The following is a 17739-nucleotide window of genomic DNA, read 5'->3' as shown; positions in this document are numbered from 1 at the left end:
GTGATCCCGCCCCCTCCTCGCCCTCAGTGAATCTGGGAGAGTCTTAGCCGTGAGGAGCTAATGCCTCTACGGGTGGATTTATGTGGGTTTTCGTGAAATTTGACCAGACTGGAGAACCATAGTTAAGATAATAATATTTTTTGGTGTTTTTACGGTTGGGTTTTCATCAGCCCGAATACTTCCAGCCTGTCTTCGACTCTCGGGAGAGTTTAGTTTGTCTGCTCGATCGTAATGTGGCTCAGGGGCTAATCTTTGGACTTCATTCAATACTAATTCATCCTGAAGCGCTTCGTCTGGGCGAGCCGAGCTGACTGAACAACCGCTCACAAGGTAAAATACACAAATAAGCCGATAAATAACTTCTTACCTGTTGATAGAAGTTGAGATAGCGATATAAAGAGCTTGCCGGCTAAGTAAATGCGATAGGAACTGATTAAACGCTATCTCAAACCACAGTCTTTAATGTCTTTAAATATGATTTGTTGATAACGCAGCAATTTAAAATCTCAGTCAACTCTCATATGTAATATGTATGTTCTTCTCCAGTTGTTAAAGGAACGGTTCACCCAAAAAAAACGAAAATTGAGTCATCTTTTACCCACCGTCATGTTGACCCAAGCCTGTGTGACTTTTCTTTCTTCTGTGGAAAGCGAAAGGAAATGTCACGCAGAATGACAGCCCAGTCACCATTTACTTTCACTGCCTTTGTTTTCCATACAGTCAAAGTATCTTTTTTTTGTGTTCAGTTTTTTTTTTTTTTTTTTTTTATCTCTGTGTAAGTGTATCAGTCAGAGTGGGAGGCTTGTAACTTATCTGTAAAGGTTATGTTTTTCCTAAGTTGCTCCTGATTAAATCCAATGAGATCGCTATTTTGTGTTTCTAACCCTCTCCCCATTCACCTTCTCTCTCTCCCGTCCAGAATGACCGAATACAAGCTGGTAGTTGTGGGGGCTGGTGGCGTTGGGAAAAGCGCTCTGACCATCCAGCTCATTCAGAATCACTTTGTGGACGAGTATGACCCCACTATTGAGGTACGAGGTCACCTTCTTTAAAAGGTGAACCAAACCAAAAATGAAATCTGTCAACTCTCACTCCCACTCATCTCAATCATGCATGAATTCTTTCTTCTGTGGAACACGAAACAAGATATTTTGAAGAATGTTGGTAATCAAACTGTTTGGTTTCCCATAGTATGGACAAAAATATTATGGGAGTCAATGGGAGCCAAAACTGTTTGGTCATCAACGTTCTCCAAAATATCTCGTTTTGTGTTCCACAGAAGAAGGAAATGCATAAAGGTTTGAAATGACATGAGGGGGAGTAAATAATAAAACAAGTTACATTTTTGGGTGGACTATCCCTGTAAGAGGATTTAGGATTATTGTTTGTTTTTATTAGTGTATTCAGCTGATACCTTGTTGATCATCATAGCATGTAAAAGCTCAGATATGACAGTTGAGCTCAAGCTCTTTTAATGTCTATTCCATGCAGGATTCTTACAGAAAGCAGGTTGTGATTGACGGAGAGACGTGTTTGCTGGACATCCTGGACACCGCAGGTCAGGAGGAGTACAGTGCCATGAGAGATCAGTATATGAGGACAGGAGAGGGCTTTCTGTGTGTGTTTGCCATCAACAACGCCAAGTCCTTTGAGGACGTGCATCTTTACAGGTACATAGCCAAACACATGTGGACAGACTGAAGTATATAAACAATATTTGGCATCGGTTACCATCAAATAGTCTTTCAGACGATAAGATAATCCGTCTAAAATGAAGATTGTCATTATTTACTCACACTCATGTCATTCCAAACCTGCATGACCTATTATCCTCTGTGGAACATTAAAGATGTTTGGAAGAATGCTGGTAACCTAACAGTTTCGGGTTCCATTCACTTTTGTTGTATGGACAACAATGATTTTAAGCTAAAAAAAAATTAATAAATGAAATGTCAATCCAGCAGGATGACGTCACTGAACTACATTAATATACCAACTAGTCTAGTAGAATTTCACAAATCACTCTGTGTGGAAAAATCAACCGTGTTGTGCTTTGTTTCTGTGCAGGGAGCAAATAAACCGTGTCAAAGACAGCGACAACGTCCCGATGGTGCTGGTGGGGAACAAGAGTGACCTGGCCTCTCGTACTGTAGAGACGCGTCAAGCCCAAGAACTCGCCAGAAGTTATGGGGTCCCATTTGTCGAAACATCTGCCAAAACGCGACAGGTGTGTGCAAAACTGTTTTTAGCATTCCACTGCTCTGCTTTTCTAATGTTTCTCGGTGGAAACTTCTGCTAGACAGGAGCATTTGACCATTGTACTCACATCTTGCGTCTTTAGCAGCACCTTGCACATGACGCACAATTATAAAAACACAGCGCTCAAGTTAAAATAAGTTCAAAAACTTGTTTGTAGGAATTTTATGTCTATTTAAAAAAAAGAAAAAAAAAAAGTGAGTGACGTGACATACAGCGAAGTATGGTGACCCATACTCGGAATTCATGCTCTGCTTTTAACCCATCCAAAGTGCACACACACAGCAGTGAACAAACACAAACCATGAACACACACCCGGAGCATTGGGCAGCCATTTATGCTGCGGCGCCCGGGGAGCAGTTTGGGGTACAGTGTCTTGCTCAAGGGCACAGAAGTCGTGGTATTGAAGGTGGAGAGAGCACTGTACATTCACTCCCCCCCACCTACAATTCCTGCCGACCCGAGAGACTCAAACTCACAACCCTTGGATTGCAAGTTCAACACTCTGACCATTAGGCCACGACTTCCCCCCCCCCAATTTAAATGGGTCATATTATGCTTTTTTCACTTTTTCAAGTTTAGTTAGTCTGTAATGTTGCTGTTTGAGCATAAAAAAGATTTGCAAAGTTACAAAGCTCAAAGTCCACTTCAAGAGGTGATATTTTATTCAACAGAAATCACTTTTCAAAAACTACAACGAACGACTCGTTTGGACTACAACACATATTTTCCGGGATTTGTGATATCACAAAGATTGACGAATGGGACGAGACCTGGTTGAGCTGCATTAGAGAAGACAACGTGTGTTATCATGATGTCGGAGACACGCTAGCTTTCCCAAGACAGACGAGTCTAGAGTGGTTACAATCATCACACTCAAATTGATTTGATTTCTGACGCAATATTCACACTGAAGTTCACAGCAGGCGGCTATGATAAGGGGCATGACATTTCCTGACCAGGAGCCGAGTGCTGCCAATCACATCACACACTGGCCCAAGCTAACCAATCACAACACATTTCGTATTTCAGAAGGTGGGCCTTCATTTGATACAGGAACTATTCCAGCCGTTCATGCCAGACTGGGGAGAGAGAGGTGTTGTAGTAATGTAAAATATGTGAAAAATAATGTGTTTTTAGAGCATAATAGGACCCCTATAATGCAGGATTCTTTCAGAAAGAAGGTTGTGATTAATGTTGTTTATTGAACTAGTGCATAAATGCAATACAATAGGTTATAATGTTATAATGCATCATATTAAGAACAACAGCAATCATAGGGGTAATTCACACTGAAATCTTTTTTTTTTTTGGGGGGGGGGGGGGGTTGCGGATACTGTATTAGTATTGGATAGCGTAGAACTAACAGGAAGGGAAGGGGGGGGTGTCAAATCAAATTCATCATGGGCAAAATTTAGCCCTTTTTTGTTATTAGTATTATTTATATATATATATATATATATATATATATATTATACACTAGTTGGTCGAGTGCTGTGTTTTTAGAACACAGTGTCATGTGAGACTCTGCAAAAGATGAGATGCAAGTGCAACAATCAAACATCTAGCAGATTTTACAAAAAAAAACAACAACAACAACAATGGAACAGCAGCGCAGTGGAATGCAAAAACGTGTTCTGTGTGAATGTTCCTTAACCATGAGTGAATGTGGCTGCATTAGATGATGAAATATCACACCAAGTAGTTGAGAACCAGAGCACACTAATCAAGCAGGATATTTCACAGCAGTTTAAGATTTGAGATTCTAAAACAGTTGACACTAGACTTCAGTCACACGCCCTCTCCAAAACCCAACCCTCCAGAAACATGTCAGCAAACCTGAAGACACAATGATGGTGATGACAGGACGAGTGTGCATTTGTTTCTTTTTCTGGGGGCAAATCAGAGTAAAAGTGTCATGTTTGTAATTCAATAATGTGCATTAGACTTTTTGACAAAACCAAAACTTTAGCGATTTCTCCTTAGCACCACTAGTTCTAGATCGGTCTTGTCTTTTTCTGTCTGCAGGGAGTTGAGGAGGCATTTTACTCTCTCGTGCGGGAAATCCGAAGATACAAGGAGACGAACCGCAGCAATAAGAAGAGCAAAAAGCACACACAGAGACGCTGCACTCTTTTATAGCGCTACACGCGTACAGCCTCGCACTGCAACCCCTGTGATAGCAATGCACTCAAGGCCACACACACACACACACACACACACACACACACACACTACTGTAGCATTACACATACATACACACCCCATCTCCTTTTCTTACCACTCTCTTACGCCACCAGCCTTTGAGGAATAGGAACCTGACTGGCTGTTGTTTGTGTTTGTATGTATGTGCGCACGAGACCTCAGTGAGAATCGAGCAACTGCCGAATTGCTTTGGAAAAGACATTTCCAAATTCGTCTCATCTCATGTGGACTCGTCAACTTTGAGCTGCTGTTTCCCCTTCTGTGCTAAAAAGACCCAATGTGTGTCAGTTTTACAGTCGTATTTTAGAGTCACAGCAGCAAGGAATCTTGTTTATAACAAATTCATCAGGTGGTGAAGGGATATACTTTATGTTGGTAATGGGTAACTGTTTTTAAGTAAGCCTGATCATGTCTCATCTCCTCAAAACTTTGTGAGCCAGTCAGCACAACGGTGGTCGGGAAAGAGGTAGCTCAGAAGTCCCCTAAAGTTTTTGTGGCCTGTGAGAAAGCACATTAGAGCCACTAATATAATGTTTTGTACACCTTAAGACGTGTTTCCACCTTATGCATTGTGGGATTTATTCAGAACATATTTTTAGCACTTGCTCCATCAAATGGGGTTTCTGTAGTTGTCACCGTTTTTCTTTGTGCAAAATTTACATTTGATCAGTTTCTTCCCGGGTTACTGTTGTTGTCATGGCTTGGACTAAAACTAAGCTGTCCTACACCTAATGTAGCCCTTCTATAATTATGAATTTCAGGAAAAAAGAAATCAAGCTTTCTTTCTCCCAGCAGTATTTTATGGGAAAATCCTGTATTTTTGTAACCGTTAATACTGAACCATTTCAGTACACATACCAGCATTGTATTGGACATTAACATTTCATGTAATATGATGAATTGTGTAAAATGCCAGTTGTTCCCACCTGTGATGAGGCTTGGTTGGGAGGGCGAGGCTTATTTTATTTTATTTTTTTTTAAGATTGACAGGAGAGACAGTAATAGTTTTGGTTCAGGCTAAACAATTGACCAAAACTTGTGATTGATGCATTGCCTTTGCCACATTGATAACTGTAGTTATATGTTTTGTGAATAAAGAGACTTTTGGCTAGATGACTGTGTGATTTCCTCAATATTCAAACCTCCAAATGTGGTTGAAACTTAACTTTTCAGTTATTATATCTGCTTTAAGTGTCACGACAGGTATAGAATGTGCTATTATGGTCATACCAGAGCGGGCCTAACATTATTAATAAACGATGTGCTATAAATGGCCAGTGATTCTTGATTAGTAAACGTTTTGGTATAACATGGCCAAAAATCATACAGTAGTTATGGCCAGTGAGTTAATAAATAATTTTGGCCAAAAGTAGCTTTAAGAGACAAAAACAGTTGCTTAAGTTAAACCAATGAGGAACTGTTAGCAAGAAATATATATATATATATTTTTTTAATTCCCATAATTTCACCATATGACCTAGGTTGCCTGAGAAAGATTCTTGTTCTGGTGTTATCCATGTGGGATTTCAAGCACCGGTATGTAACCAATAACATAAACCAAAACATGCACGAATGCAATATAAGGGATATATAAAATATTTCCAATATATATGATATATAAAATTTCCTATCTTTAAGACAAAAGCTATATTTGTTTTCTGAACCCTGCTGAACTGGAAAAGAAAAAAAATCCTACAAAAGTAGCTTTACAGTAAAGGATCACTTTTAAGACAAAAGCTATAGGTTGAATCTCAGATAACAGATTTACTTGGAGCCCACCACCCGGTCACCATTATTGCGATTACTGGACAAGCACTTTTGTTTTTCTGATAAAAATAAGAAATTTAAATCCATTTCCATCTGATGATAGCATTTTAAAAATAACATTGACATTAGAATTGTTAATTAAATAAATGTATTTTTTCATAACTATAGGAACAGCCATTATGCCTTCATTTCAAACTCAAACCTGTAATGAATAAAGATTTTAATTAAAAAAATATTTAAAGCTGCAGTCCACAACTTTTTTGTGTTCTTAATTTACAAAATGTATATAAGCAAGTACATCATGAATCCATTTTCCAAACTGTGTTTTTGGCTTCTCCTGAATCACTACAGTACACAAGTCTTTATATTCAGACTATTATAGACTGGTTCTGGTGGGAAGTGCAGCGGAGTACCACAGTACCTGCATGACTCGTCATAGACATAAACAGAGAGAAGCAGCTCCGGATACAATCTTCTTCCACAAGACACATGCAGTTCTGTTTATTAACCGCAAGAGCAACTGCAGCTTTAAGTATAATGCTAAATCAGCCAAGAAAACACACCCATTTTACAAAAAATGCAGTATTTATTCAGCGACTAGAAAATGATGATTCTTTACAAAACGGAATGAGACGGACTCTTTCACTGAGGTAAGATAGAGGTAAAGCTGAAGACAAAAGAAAAGATCCTCGTCCATCACCAACCAAAACGGGAGACGAGCTTCTCCTGGTCGTCTAAATCTTTCTGCACTTTCTTCCTCATGTAAAAGATGGGGCAGTCTCGACTGAAAAAGAAAGAAAACAAAAAAATGGTTTTATTCACTACCACTAACGCAAATAATTATACTATAGAGATTTTTTGCTATATTGTCCAGGCCTAGTGTAAATACCTGGTACACAGCACTTCTTCATGCAGTGAACCTTGACAGCGCTGACACTGAGTCCACAGACGAGAGAATTTCTCCTCCAGAGTCGACAGATGAGTGATCTAAAGGACACAGATCAACAATCTTCAGCCGCACTTACGAAGACAAGTTTGCCATGATTTGTACATATATAAACACAAAACACACCTCTATAAAACAAAGACCCTACCCTCTCTCATAACACAAATAAAACACATCCACAGTAGAAAACAAAAAAAAAATCACTTCAGTTATTTGATCTACTACACAAACCAAAACAAACACCTAATACACACACCTAATACATACCATCTGTTTTGAGCACAGCTCGGCAGCCAATACATGTGCTTCGTTTCTGAGCAAAAGCCATGAGACCACCAACTCTAGATGTCAAGACAGTCTTACAGCGTGTGTGATCGCCCTCTGAAACAACACAGAAAAGCAGATGGATTATCTTCTTTACTATAGTTTGCAGTTTGAAATGAATTTGATGAGAGAAAAAAATTATAACAAAACAATATAAACATCTTTCTATTATGAAGTTCATGCTGGCTGCACTTTAAAAAATAAAAATGAACAAACAATGCAGTTTCACTAATAAATACTCTCATGAGCCTGCTGTTTTAATGAATCATAAAGACTCATAAGAGTCTGAAGAGTTTGAATCAGACTGAAAAATCCTTCACTGAACAAAAACACTGAACTGGCCAGAACAGGAACTGAATTAATGTCTAAATCTCTTAAAGTAAGGTCACACATTTACTGTTGTTTGGTGAATTTTTTGCAGTCCTATTAATAGGAATCCATGTGATTGGAAAGTTTGTATGAAGGCCAAACATTCTCCCAGACAGATTGTGCAGCGGGTTCAAAGCTTAACAGATGATACTCACTCAGCAACACACTCTCAGCTTTGCTCTCGCCCAGTATGGGTTCAAAGATGCGCAGTAAAGGTTTGGACAGCTGCTGCTCCAGGTAGTACTGTGTGTCTATAGGGATGTTGTTCTCCAGCACATAGATGGGGTCCTGAGGAGATATAACTCAACATAAACAACTACCGTACAGGAAATCCGCCAATTAAAAACAGGCATTACACAACACTGACCTCTGATTTCATATATGCTGCCACTCCCTTTGCTGCTTTGATGATGACGTACGGGACTCGATCTCCAAGGTTTGGAGCGCTACCGGCATCGCGCTTCCGCATCCTAAAACAGAGGTTACCATGATTATCCCTGTGCACAAAGCAGCTGTACCATCATACAGAGGTATGCCATCTAAACCTTTCTATACACAGTTCCTTTCAGATAATCACAAATAAAAACTCCTCAGATTTGTCTCAATCAGGTGAATGGCACATTTCAGTGTCAGAATGGAGAATTTTGCACTTATGAACTAACAGTGCAGATAATAAAAACAAACACGCACCTCTCTGCTAGCTCAACGTGGGCCTGTTTGCCAGCATACTCCTGTGCAGTGCGTGTGAGCTCTTTAGTTATGACCAGCTGACTGATGTCAATGCGGTTGCACAGAAGGTCAGAGATCACCTCTTTAGCATGAGCTACTGCTCCATCAGGGTCTCTGAAACACATCATCATACCATTGCAATTAATGTGCGTATATGGATACATCTAAGGTATGTTGCAACCCCATCATAAACAAAAATGGCTTTTGTTAAGGCTTGTAGAGTCATGTCTTCACTCTTACACGTTAGTCTGTGCGTCACCGTCACGTATCCAAGCACATGGGGGTTTTCTGTGTGTGTCAATGTTTGTACCTGTCAATGAGGATGTTTTGGAGGCATGTGTTGATAAGGTTGGCCACTAGAGGGCAGTTGTCTCGTCTGACGGTCTCAATTCCTTTGCAGTCCATCTTATCATGATGTTCAGCATTAGAAGAGAAATACAAGCCGGCGTACCGCTTCTTATTGATCAGCAGATATGGGTAATACACCTGAAAAAGTGTCAAAGAGATTACTAAGCTTCTTAGGAATAATACTTGATGGATTCTGTTGTGAAATCTTGGGAGTTATTTCTGTACCTTCTCAAACTCTAATTTGATTGGTGGAACGAAGTGGGAGGAAACCCATTCGGCGGCCTCCTTTCCCAGATTCATTGCTTCCTGCACTGTGGCCACACCTAGTTTCACCATCACAGAGTCAGTGTCTCCATAGACGACCTGAAACACATTAGACTCGCATCACTGCATGTTTTTAGTGCGAGGTAAAACACGTTCATGTGATTAAATACCTTTGCATCTGCCTGGTAACCATTAGAGATCGTGTATCTTGATTCCACAAGCTGTTTGGTCTGTTCAATCATCTGCCTACCAAAGCCAGTGACGCTCTGCAGATTAAAAAAAAAAAGCTTAAAGCATCTCTGTTTGAAACCATCTGACGGTATTTGTCCATGTGTGAGTGCTGAAACTGACCTGAGAGATCTCCAGACAGGGCAGTTTGCCCACCTGAGCCCCGGTGAACCCGTACACTGAGTTTGCACTGATCTTCAAAGCCAACTGCCTTCCGTCCAGCACCTGCTTTTTAAAGGGGTCTGTCTCTTTCTTCAGCTCTGCCTTCGCCCTACAGGCACATCAAAGAGTCTAGAGTCAACATTTGATTATTATATATATTCAAATCCTGGTAAAAGAATGATGAGATTTGATAAGTTAATGTTAAAGGGTTAGTTCACCCAAAAATGAGAATTCTGTCATTAATTACTCACTCTCATGTCGTTTCAAACCCGTAAGACATTCGTTTCTCATCGGAACACAAAATATTTTTGATGAAATCTGAAAGCTTTCTAACTCTGCGTAGATAGCAATGCAACTGATGCAGTCAATAACCAGAAAGGTAGTGAGGACATTAATAAAACAGTCCATGTGACATCGTTACACGCATGCGCCTTGGGAATGGCGGCAGAGACTGACAAAGAACAGAAGAAATCATTGAATAAAGTCATTATTATGCAAAAAGTATTTCTCGTAGCTTCGTAACATTATGGTTGAATCACTGATGTCATATGGACTATTTTAACTACTTGTCCTTGTCCTAACTACTATGTCCCTACTACCTTTCTGGACCTTGAATGCGCAGTTGCGTTGCTGACTTTGCATTGTCAGAAAGCTCTCGGATTTAATCAAAAATATCATAATTTGTGTTCTGAAGAGGGTATTACAGGTTTGGAATGACATGAGGCTGAGTAATTAATGACAGAATTTTCATTTCTGGGTGAACTATACCTTTAAAATAACTATATAAATACAGAAGACACAAATTTGAGGTGAAATAAATTTTTAGTTACACTGAACTGTTCATCATCAGGAGTGAATAGTTTAACAATCTCCATTTCTTTTAATTGTTGAGCTCACCTTTTCCTGGCACTCAGCAGGTTTTCCAGGATCTCAGGGAGAAGGCCCTTCCTCACAGAGCTCTTCACAAACAGATCACCTGTCGGGGTCTTGATGAAATCTTCTGGAGCCAGACTAAAATTGTGCACATGCACACACACAATATATAGAGAAAATAAAAGGAAAATAAAAAAATAAAAATAAATAAATAAAAAAAATGTAAAAGCATTAAGAAAAAATCACCACAACAACACTTAAAAAAAAAAACAATAACACACACACTTCTCTCACCCGAGTTTGTCCACCTGGCTTTTCTGCAGGAGAGTAGTGTAACATAAATTATGAGCCATCATGATGGAGGGATACAGTGAGGAGAAATCCAGAGTCGCAATAGGAACACTGTAATACCTGTAAACACACACACAGAGTTTCCAAATTGGTGAATCATCTACAAAGCAAATCATCTGCACAATCTAAATGTTGCTTCAACTTTCCCACCTTATTATTGCATTTTTACATTACATAATACACAAAATACTAGTTAAGGTCATTTTTTATTAGCTATCAGAAAGAAAAGACTGTAAGAATCTGTTGTCAGCCACTAGGAAGTCTTTGGAATGAATAAATAAAGCTCTCTTAAGCACTTGTATTTATTGACACCACAGGTGAAAAATTTGGCGTTAGAAAGATTTTTTTGTTTTTGAAAGATTTTATTTGCTCACTGAGGATAAAACAGTAATATTGTAAAATATTACTAAAATTTAAAAGAACCATTTTCTATTTTAATCTTTTCTATACCAATATCCTGTCTTCAATGTCACATGATCCTTCATAAATCATTCTAATATGATGATATGGTACTCAAGAAAAATTTCTTTTTATTATTAATAATGAAAACAGTTATGCTGCTTAATATTTGATGTGATTTACATGTTCTCTGATTTGAGAATGAAAATATGATCACAAAGGAAGCGTGTACAAACCCTTTCTCTGGTTCTATGACAGTGGCTCCAGTGTAGTCCTCTCCACCCTCTGTCCTCACCACTGGCATCACCAGATCCTGCTTCATGGCCTAGAATTTTAAGCCATTGAAAATACATTTAAGCATATTGTTCTCTAGGTTCGTTACATTAACGTGTTACAAAGAGACATGCGCAGACCTGTCTCAGGAGCTGTGAAACCACTTTAATCTGCTGTCCACGAGAGAGCAGGTAGGTCAGGGGCACCCCGGTAACTCTGGCCATTTCCATGTAATTAATGACACACATTAACTTCTGCAGCAAGCGCAGAGGCAGATACGCATCCTTCAGACAGTACACAGCCAAACGCCTGCGGGTCTGCTCATTCCCATTCTAATGGAAAACAAATAATAAAAAGAGAAAGAAAAGACAGTTTTTTTTCTTTTGTAGGTTTACTGCTTTAGATGGAGTTGAGGGATCTGATTGGCTATAAGAATGGGACAGAGATCTGATTGGCTGCACCTGTAGGTCTGTGATGATAGAATGCTGCACATCCTCCTTCTGCTCCTGCAGAAAATGGAAACTGACGGCGTTTAGTGTGTAAGAGCGCAGTTTATAATCCCTCAGCAACACCTACAACACAGAGAAAACTTGGTGAGTCACAGCATGTGCAGTCATGAATCAATATGATGCCACAGTTTGAGAGTTTAAGTGTGCGCACCTGTAGTAGGTCAAACTGCACACGTCCCTCCATATTGACTGTTTTGTTCTCTCTGCGGCCCATCTGTTTGCTCTGGAAGCTAGAGTCTTTCAAGACCGATTTACAGCCCCAAACACGGCCCAGATACGGGAACAAACTCACCTACAGAGAGAAAACAGTGGCTCATTCACCTGCCTGTATTATAATATAAAACCTTCTGACAGGTGCCACCACTTATCCCACTGGGTTTGTGTTCACTTTCCATCACAACACACAAAAAGATAAAAATAAATGAATCTTAGTTATAAAAAAAAAAAAAAAAAAACGTTACCTTTAAGGTTGCAGCTCTGTTGAGGAGGTAAGGAAGGTCAAAGTTTTGGATATTGTAGCCAGTGATGATGTCAGGATCCACTGTCCTTACAAACTCAGCCCAACTCTGAGATAATCACACATATACATTTATAAGAAAATGCACATGTACACATTTCGGTGTAAGTATAATTGTGTGAATCTGTGCGTATGTACCTGCAGTAGCTGTTTCTCTTGAGTAAAGCAGAGAATCTGGGAGCCCACTATACTGGCACAGCTCTGTAAGGTGAAGACCGTCCGGATAAATGGCTCCTTCTCTCCCTGACGCTGCACCATAGAGGCGATCTGAATCACTGGATCAATCTCTGGCTCCGGAAACACACCTGTAACACACAAACAGTTCAGTTATTCACACAGCAGGCTATCATACAAAAGAACAAGCACACAAGTGGCACATGGTGGCTACTACTTAGAAAGTTAATTTGGTAATGTGTTACACTGACAAATGGGTTGGTGTGTATATATACACACACCAATATATAATTAAAAGGATAAATTCAAAAAGTGATAAAACCCAATTTGATAGAAATATGTATGGGTGTAAAGTATAACATTAGTTTTCTAACTATACAACTAATATTTATACTAAAGTAGATGCAGTAGTTGTATAACATTTTCAATACCATAAAATGAGTTTTTAGATGATTTGATTCAGGGAAAAAAGCAACTGTAACTTTTTTTTAATTATTTAACAATAAAAATGTGACCTTGTGGACTGCTAAAGAGTGATGATACTGATACCAAAATTTCCACCAGAAATACTGAGGTCCAGCACAATCAGTGTCAGATTCACAACTTTCTACCACATGGTTTTACGGGCTACCACTGAAACCAACACATCAAACTCAAAATAAGCTAAACTAAAAGAGCCTAAACAAGGAGAGGAAAACAAAAACAAACACACCTTTTCTTCCTGCACACTCAATATCAAAGCTCAGGACTCTGAGAGGAGCGATCCTCTGCCACTCTCCTTCAGCTGGATGACTGACCAAGTGATTCCATGCCACATCCACCTCATACTGACACAGCGACACCTGAGAGAGAAACACATTAAAGACACACCACATGAGTGTGGCAGTTCAATACCTATTTCCATCGCTCTAATGCCTTAACTGAGTGCTCTTATGTTTATACCTTTCCTGGATATTTTGAGTCTGTCTGTCCTACGCTCCTCTCCTCCCTCAGCCTGTACTTTCCTTTAGGAAGCTCAATCCAGCAGCAACCGACCACATCACTGTCCACCATGAACCTGCCATCACACACACATTCAGCAAATCTCACATGCTTTATCGGGTCGAGCAAACAATGTCCACATCACCAGTTTCAGAGACTTTCAAACACACACCTGATCTCAAAGTCAATGTTGGCTTCATAGGCCTGGTAGCTCTGGGTGGCGAAGTTGGCAAATTTAAAACCCTGCTCCAGAAGACGCTTCGCCGGGGCAATCAGACGCGGCATTGCCATGGTGATGCGCAAAAATTCAAGAGGTTTGTTTCCATGGTAGTGATACATACCTGCACAAATAGGGAAAAGTCAGTCAGCTATAGCACATCACAAAAACTGTTTCACTTGAAATAGTTAAAAAGCTGTTTTCAGTTAAGATATAAAAAAGAAGGTAAAAAATTAATTACTATTAACTACATTTTTTTTTTTTACATTTATTCAACAGGATCCATTAAATTGATCAAAAGGGACAGTAACGACATTTCTAATGTTAAAAAATATTTCTGTTTCATATAAATGATGTTCTTTCGAACTTTTTGTTTATTAAAGAATAATGGAAAAACAAATGGTTTCTACAAAAATATTAAGCAGCACCACTGTTTCCAACACTGATAACAGTAAGAAATGTTACTTGAGCACCAAATCAGCATATTACAATGATTACTGAAGCATGCGACACTGAACACTTGAGCAAGGTATTAAAAAAAAAAATCATTTAAAATAAACACAAAAAAAAAAATAACACCTAAACTAACAAAAAAAAAAAATAATTACCGATCACAAACTTTTGAATGGTAGTGTATACAAAAAAAATGTACACTAAGACGACTTACTTTCCTTCTTGGTGATGTCCACTGCCAGCACAGTGACCGCTATATTGTCTTTATTGGACCGCATATCCTTTAATACAACAGAGTTCAGCTCTCTCTGAAACTCAGCCAAGTGTGCATTTGTAAAACCTGAGAAAGACACAGACATACCATTGAAATCATGAAAAATGTGTTTAATACATCTCAATGACACGGAGCAGATTCCTGTAATTGGCAGCTCACCGTTGGGAGCAGGAACATAGAAATACGGCGCGAATCCATGAACATGGCAGCACACGCTATTTCCACTGTCCGTCACACCAAACATGCGCACTATGGGCACTTTGCCCTGTACCTGCCCGGGCATTCCCGCCACAGCAGATCCTAAATACCAGACAACGACACACTGAAGGAAAGACCTAGATTATGGATTTTTATGTGTGCATTTGACAGCGCATGTGCATCTCACCCAAGTAGTAATCCAGGTCTATCTGCTGGAATATTAGTGTGTCTGAGTTTGGTTGTAGAGGAGGTGCATGAGGTCGTTTCCAACGTGGATTAAGATCAGCAGAGAATAAGTCACCTGAGCAAAAGAGGGCAGATCATGTATGTATGTTTCTAAGTATGTATAGATTAGAATTTGGTTTTTGTTTTGTACTGTAACTGTATTCATGGATTAACATGTTATTCAGAAAAACTTTTTTATACAGCAACAATATCTTAATAAATGCAATTTAATTGCAAAGAAACAGACAAAATGCGTACTTACCCACTGGAATGACATCATGACCTGCTTGCCCCTCCCCTGACTCCGCCTCCATTTCCATTTCATCAAATAGAGCGAGTTCCTCTTCAAACTGGGAGGGACTATCCTCCCATTCTGTGTTCATTTTCCCCTTCTTTGCCTGTGAAGCCCCGCCCACTGTAGGGCCTCCATTGCGCCTTTTAAACTCCATTCTGAAGCAGCCCTGCAAAAACAATATCAGCTTTTTATGAGCAAATCAAACACTTACAAACGCCCACGTCTATCTTGCCAACTAAATATGTGTTGAACACATGTTGTGTAACAAAGTATTTATAATGGAATATAATAAAGTGAAGATATAGTGCATGTCACACGACTAAACGTCTAAAAAAATAAAAATAACATCAAAAAAACCTTAAAGAATAACATTAAAAAAGGAGCGTGAGAGAGCATTTAAACGTCATTTGCATCAAAGGGGCGGGGCTAAGAAAACAGGTGTAGAAATTAGTAAAGTGGTCTTTCAAAATTAGCCGCTTAATTGTTTCATAGGTTTGTGCAGTTTGACAGACACGTGACTTATAAAACAGTAACGTTAGTGATTTGCAAACTTTCACTAGTCTTACTTGGAACTATTTAGAAGCTATTGTTTGTGATGATCTGGGCATCTTTAGTTTAGGTCAGCATCATTACTGTATTGTGCATAATCAGCAATGCTTCGTTTAACAAGCAACATACACAAAGTACAGGTTATTTTAACTTTTGCACACAAGTAACGTTATTATTTCACTTATAATTAAATCTCGACGGATAATTCAGCAATGAAAATAAACATTTAACGTTAATCCAGCAACAGAACGATCGCATAAACAAGATTTAGGCTCATAATGTTTACGTTCAGATTGCGTGCGGATTATTAATTTATATGCTACACTAGGCGAACCGGACAAACAAGAAACTTAGCAAAACATGTTAGCAACATGCAAAACAACAAAGAGAGGCAGCAAACTCATGCTACGCTGCAAAATAAGCTGCATCAGGCAGTGTAATATATCAAGGTGAGCTCCAGCCGCTGAACAAATGTATAATCTTTCACCTTTTATTCCAGCTCGACCGCTATCACTCCACATGTGTACTTCACAAATCTCCCGCCACTTCACAGCGTCAGTTTCCACCGCACTTGACCAACATCCGTTTTCCCGGGAAAATTGCGTAGGGCCCACGGAGGACTGCAATTGGTCGAAATGTAGGAAGTGAATCGCTTGTATTTGGACGACGACTACTGCCATGTTGAGAAGGTCGTGTTTGAGAAAAGTGATTAAAAAAACAGTGTTTTAATAAATAAAGAGATCGAATGTGAGTCAGAATTATAATCCAAAAAATAGACTTGCAGCCAAATAGCACTTTGTACTTTTTCCCATTTTATCTAGATATTTATTGAAATACTTGATGATGCTGTTATTCCTGAATATGCAATGGTTGAATATTACATTCCATTTTATAAAGAATAAGAATATGAAATTGTTGAATATTACATTCCATTTTATAAAGAATAATTAATAAATAATATGTCATACATAATAATTAATACAAATATTTACCGTTCTTTACATCTTTATTATACAATGGGGGGAAAAGTACTTTATTTAGCATGATTGTTTTACACAGTAAATAAGTAATTAGGTTAATAGTTGCCATAGGGAGGAAAAAATAATCTATCAGTCATGTTAATAAAAAATAACAACATAAAACAATGATAACACCAATATATATATATATATATATATATATATATATATATATATATATATATATATATATATATATATATTAAATTAACAGTTACTTTTGTGTCAACAACTCCTCTTCCCTAGATTCAAGAATTTCTGTTTGTGCGTATGGATTTATGTGTTGTTGCATTACCTGAAACATAATGCTGTAAATACCCACTCTGCCCTTTTAATTTAAAATTGAAAGTAGCCTACTTTACTATCATGCTTGTGTTTACAGACACAATATTGCCAAAGCATTATACACAAAACAAGTAATTACAAGAAACAGAAATATACAATATTAATTATTACAGTTAATAAGGAATAAAATAGGAAAAACATAGAACAGTAGAAAAATTGTAAAATATATGTGACCCTGGAGCACAAAAGCAATCAGAAGTAGCACAGATATATTTGTAGCAATAATAGCCAAAATGCATTGTATGGGTCAAAATGACTGATTTTTCTTTTATGCCAAAAATAATTAAGATATTAAGTAAAAATCATGTTCCATGAAGATATTTAGTAAATTTCCTACTGTAATTAAAAACTTGATTTTTGATTAGTAATATGCATTGCTAAGAACTTCATTTGGACAACTTTAAAGGTGATTTTCTCAGTATTTTAGAATTTTTGCACCCTCAGATTCTAGATTTTCAAATGGTTGGATCTCGGCCAAATATTGTCCT

General features: G+C 38.4%; 2 protein-coding genes and 1 long non-coding RNA gene across 4 annotated transcripts; 1 reads left to right on the top strand and 2 right to left on the bottom strand.

Moving 5' to 3' along the window:
• On the top strand, positions 1-5575 carry zgc:55558. The gene is made up of 5 exons (XM_019086188.2): positions 1-330; positions 920-1031; positions 1492-1670; positions 2068-2227; positions 4286-5575. Exons 2-5 carry the CDS (start codon positions 921-923, stop codon positions 4397-4399), a joined length of 564 nt encoding a protein of 187 aa, XP_018941733.1. The 5' UTR covers positions 1-330; position 920; the 3' UTR covers positions 4400-5575.
• A 1220-nt stretch (positions 5576-6795) lies between these two features.
• LOC122136568 lies at positions 6796-7271 on the bottom strand. Its single transcript, XR_006154233.1, has 2 exons — positions 7119-7271; positions 6796-7013 (listed from the first exon to the last, which is right to left on the bottom strand). It is a non-coding gene; the product is annotated as an uncharacterized LOC122136568 (long non-coding RNA).
• Positions 7272-7423: 152 nt separating this feature from the next.
• LOC109069549 (DNA polymerase delta catalytic subunit-like) lies at positions 7424-16524 on the bottom strand. 2 transcript variants are annotated; one of them, XM_042720488.1, is made up of 24 exons: positions 16375-16524; positions 15306-15504; positions 15006-15119; positions 14780-14920; positions 14561-14686; positions 13849-14017; positions 13638-13752; positions 13408-13537; positions 12660-12826; positions 12466-12570; positions 12156-12296; positions 11957-12067; positions 11636-11827; positions 11459-11547; positions 10767-10883; positions 10497-10610; positions 9561-9708; positions 9380-9475; positions 9171-9308; positions 8908-9083; positions 8559-8711; positions 8236-8338; positions 8024-8156; positions 7424-7556 (listed from the first exon to the last, which is right to left on the bottom strand). In XM_042720488.1, exons 2-24 carry the CDS (start codon positions 15490-15492, stop codon positions 7432-7434), a joined length of 3090 nt encoding a protein of 1029 aa, XP_042576422.1. In that variant the 5' UTR covers positions 15493-15504; positions 16375-16524; the 3' UTR covers positions 7424-7431. The 2 variants fall into 2 exon arrangements, with proteins under 2 accessions (XP_042576422.1, XP_042576423.1); XM_042720489.1 differs by lacking the exon at positions 16375-16524 and adding an exon at positions 15905-16191.
• Positions 16525-17739: the final 1215 nt, after the last annotated feature.

This window comes from Cyprinus carpio, chromosome B3 (assembly GCF_018340385.1).
Source record: "Cyprinus carpio isolate SPL01 chromosome B3, ASM1834038v1, whole genome shotgun sequence".
In the NCBI taxonomy this organism is placed as follows: Eukaryota; Metazoa; Chordata; class Actinopteri; order Cypriniformes; family Cyprinidae; genus Cyprinus; species Cyprinus carpio.
Note: the sequence above shows the minus strand (reverse complement) of the source record. Positions and strands in the feature narration are given on the sequence as shown.

Bases quoted from the DNA above. Each gene is read 5' to 3' on its own strand.
- zgc:55558 (XM_019086188.2), top strand. From the start codon at position 921: ATGACCGAATACAAGCTGGTAGTTGTGGGGGCTGGTGGCGTTGGGAAA. The intron at 1,032-1,491 runs GTACGAGGTCAC...TATTCCATGCAG, and splicing joins AGTATGACCCCACTATTGAG to GATTCTTACAGAAAGCAGGT. The intron at 2,228-4,285 runs GTGTGTGCAAAA...TTCTGTCTGCAG, and splicing joins CATCTGCCAAAACGCGACAG to GGAGTTGAGGAGGCATTTTA.
- LOC109069549 (XM_042720488.1), bottom strand. From the start codon at position 15,492: ATGGAGTTTAAAAGGCGCAATGGAGGCCCTACAGTGGGCGGGGCTTCA. The intron at 10,884-11,458 runs GTTTGTACACGC...GTGTGTTTACAG, and splicing joins GTCATAGAACCAGAGAAAGG to GTATTACAGTGTTCCTATTG. The intron at 8,339-8,558 runs GTGCGTGTTTGT...CCTCTGTTTTAG, and splicing joins CACGTTGAGCTAGCAGAGAG to GATGCGGAAGCGCGATGCCG.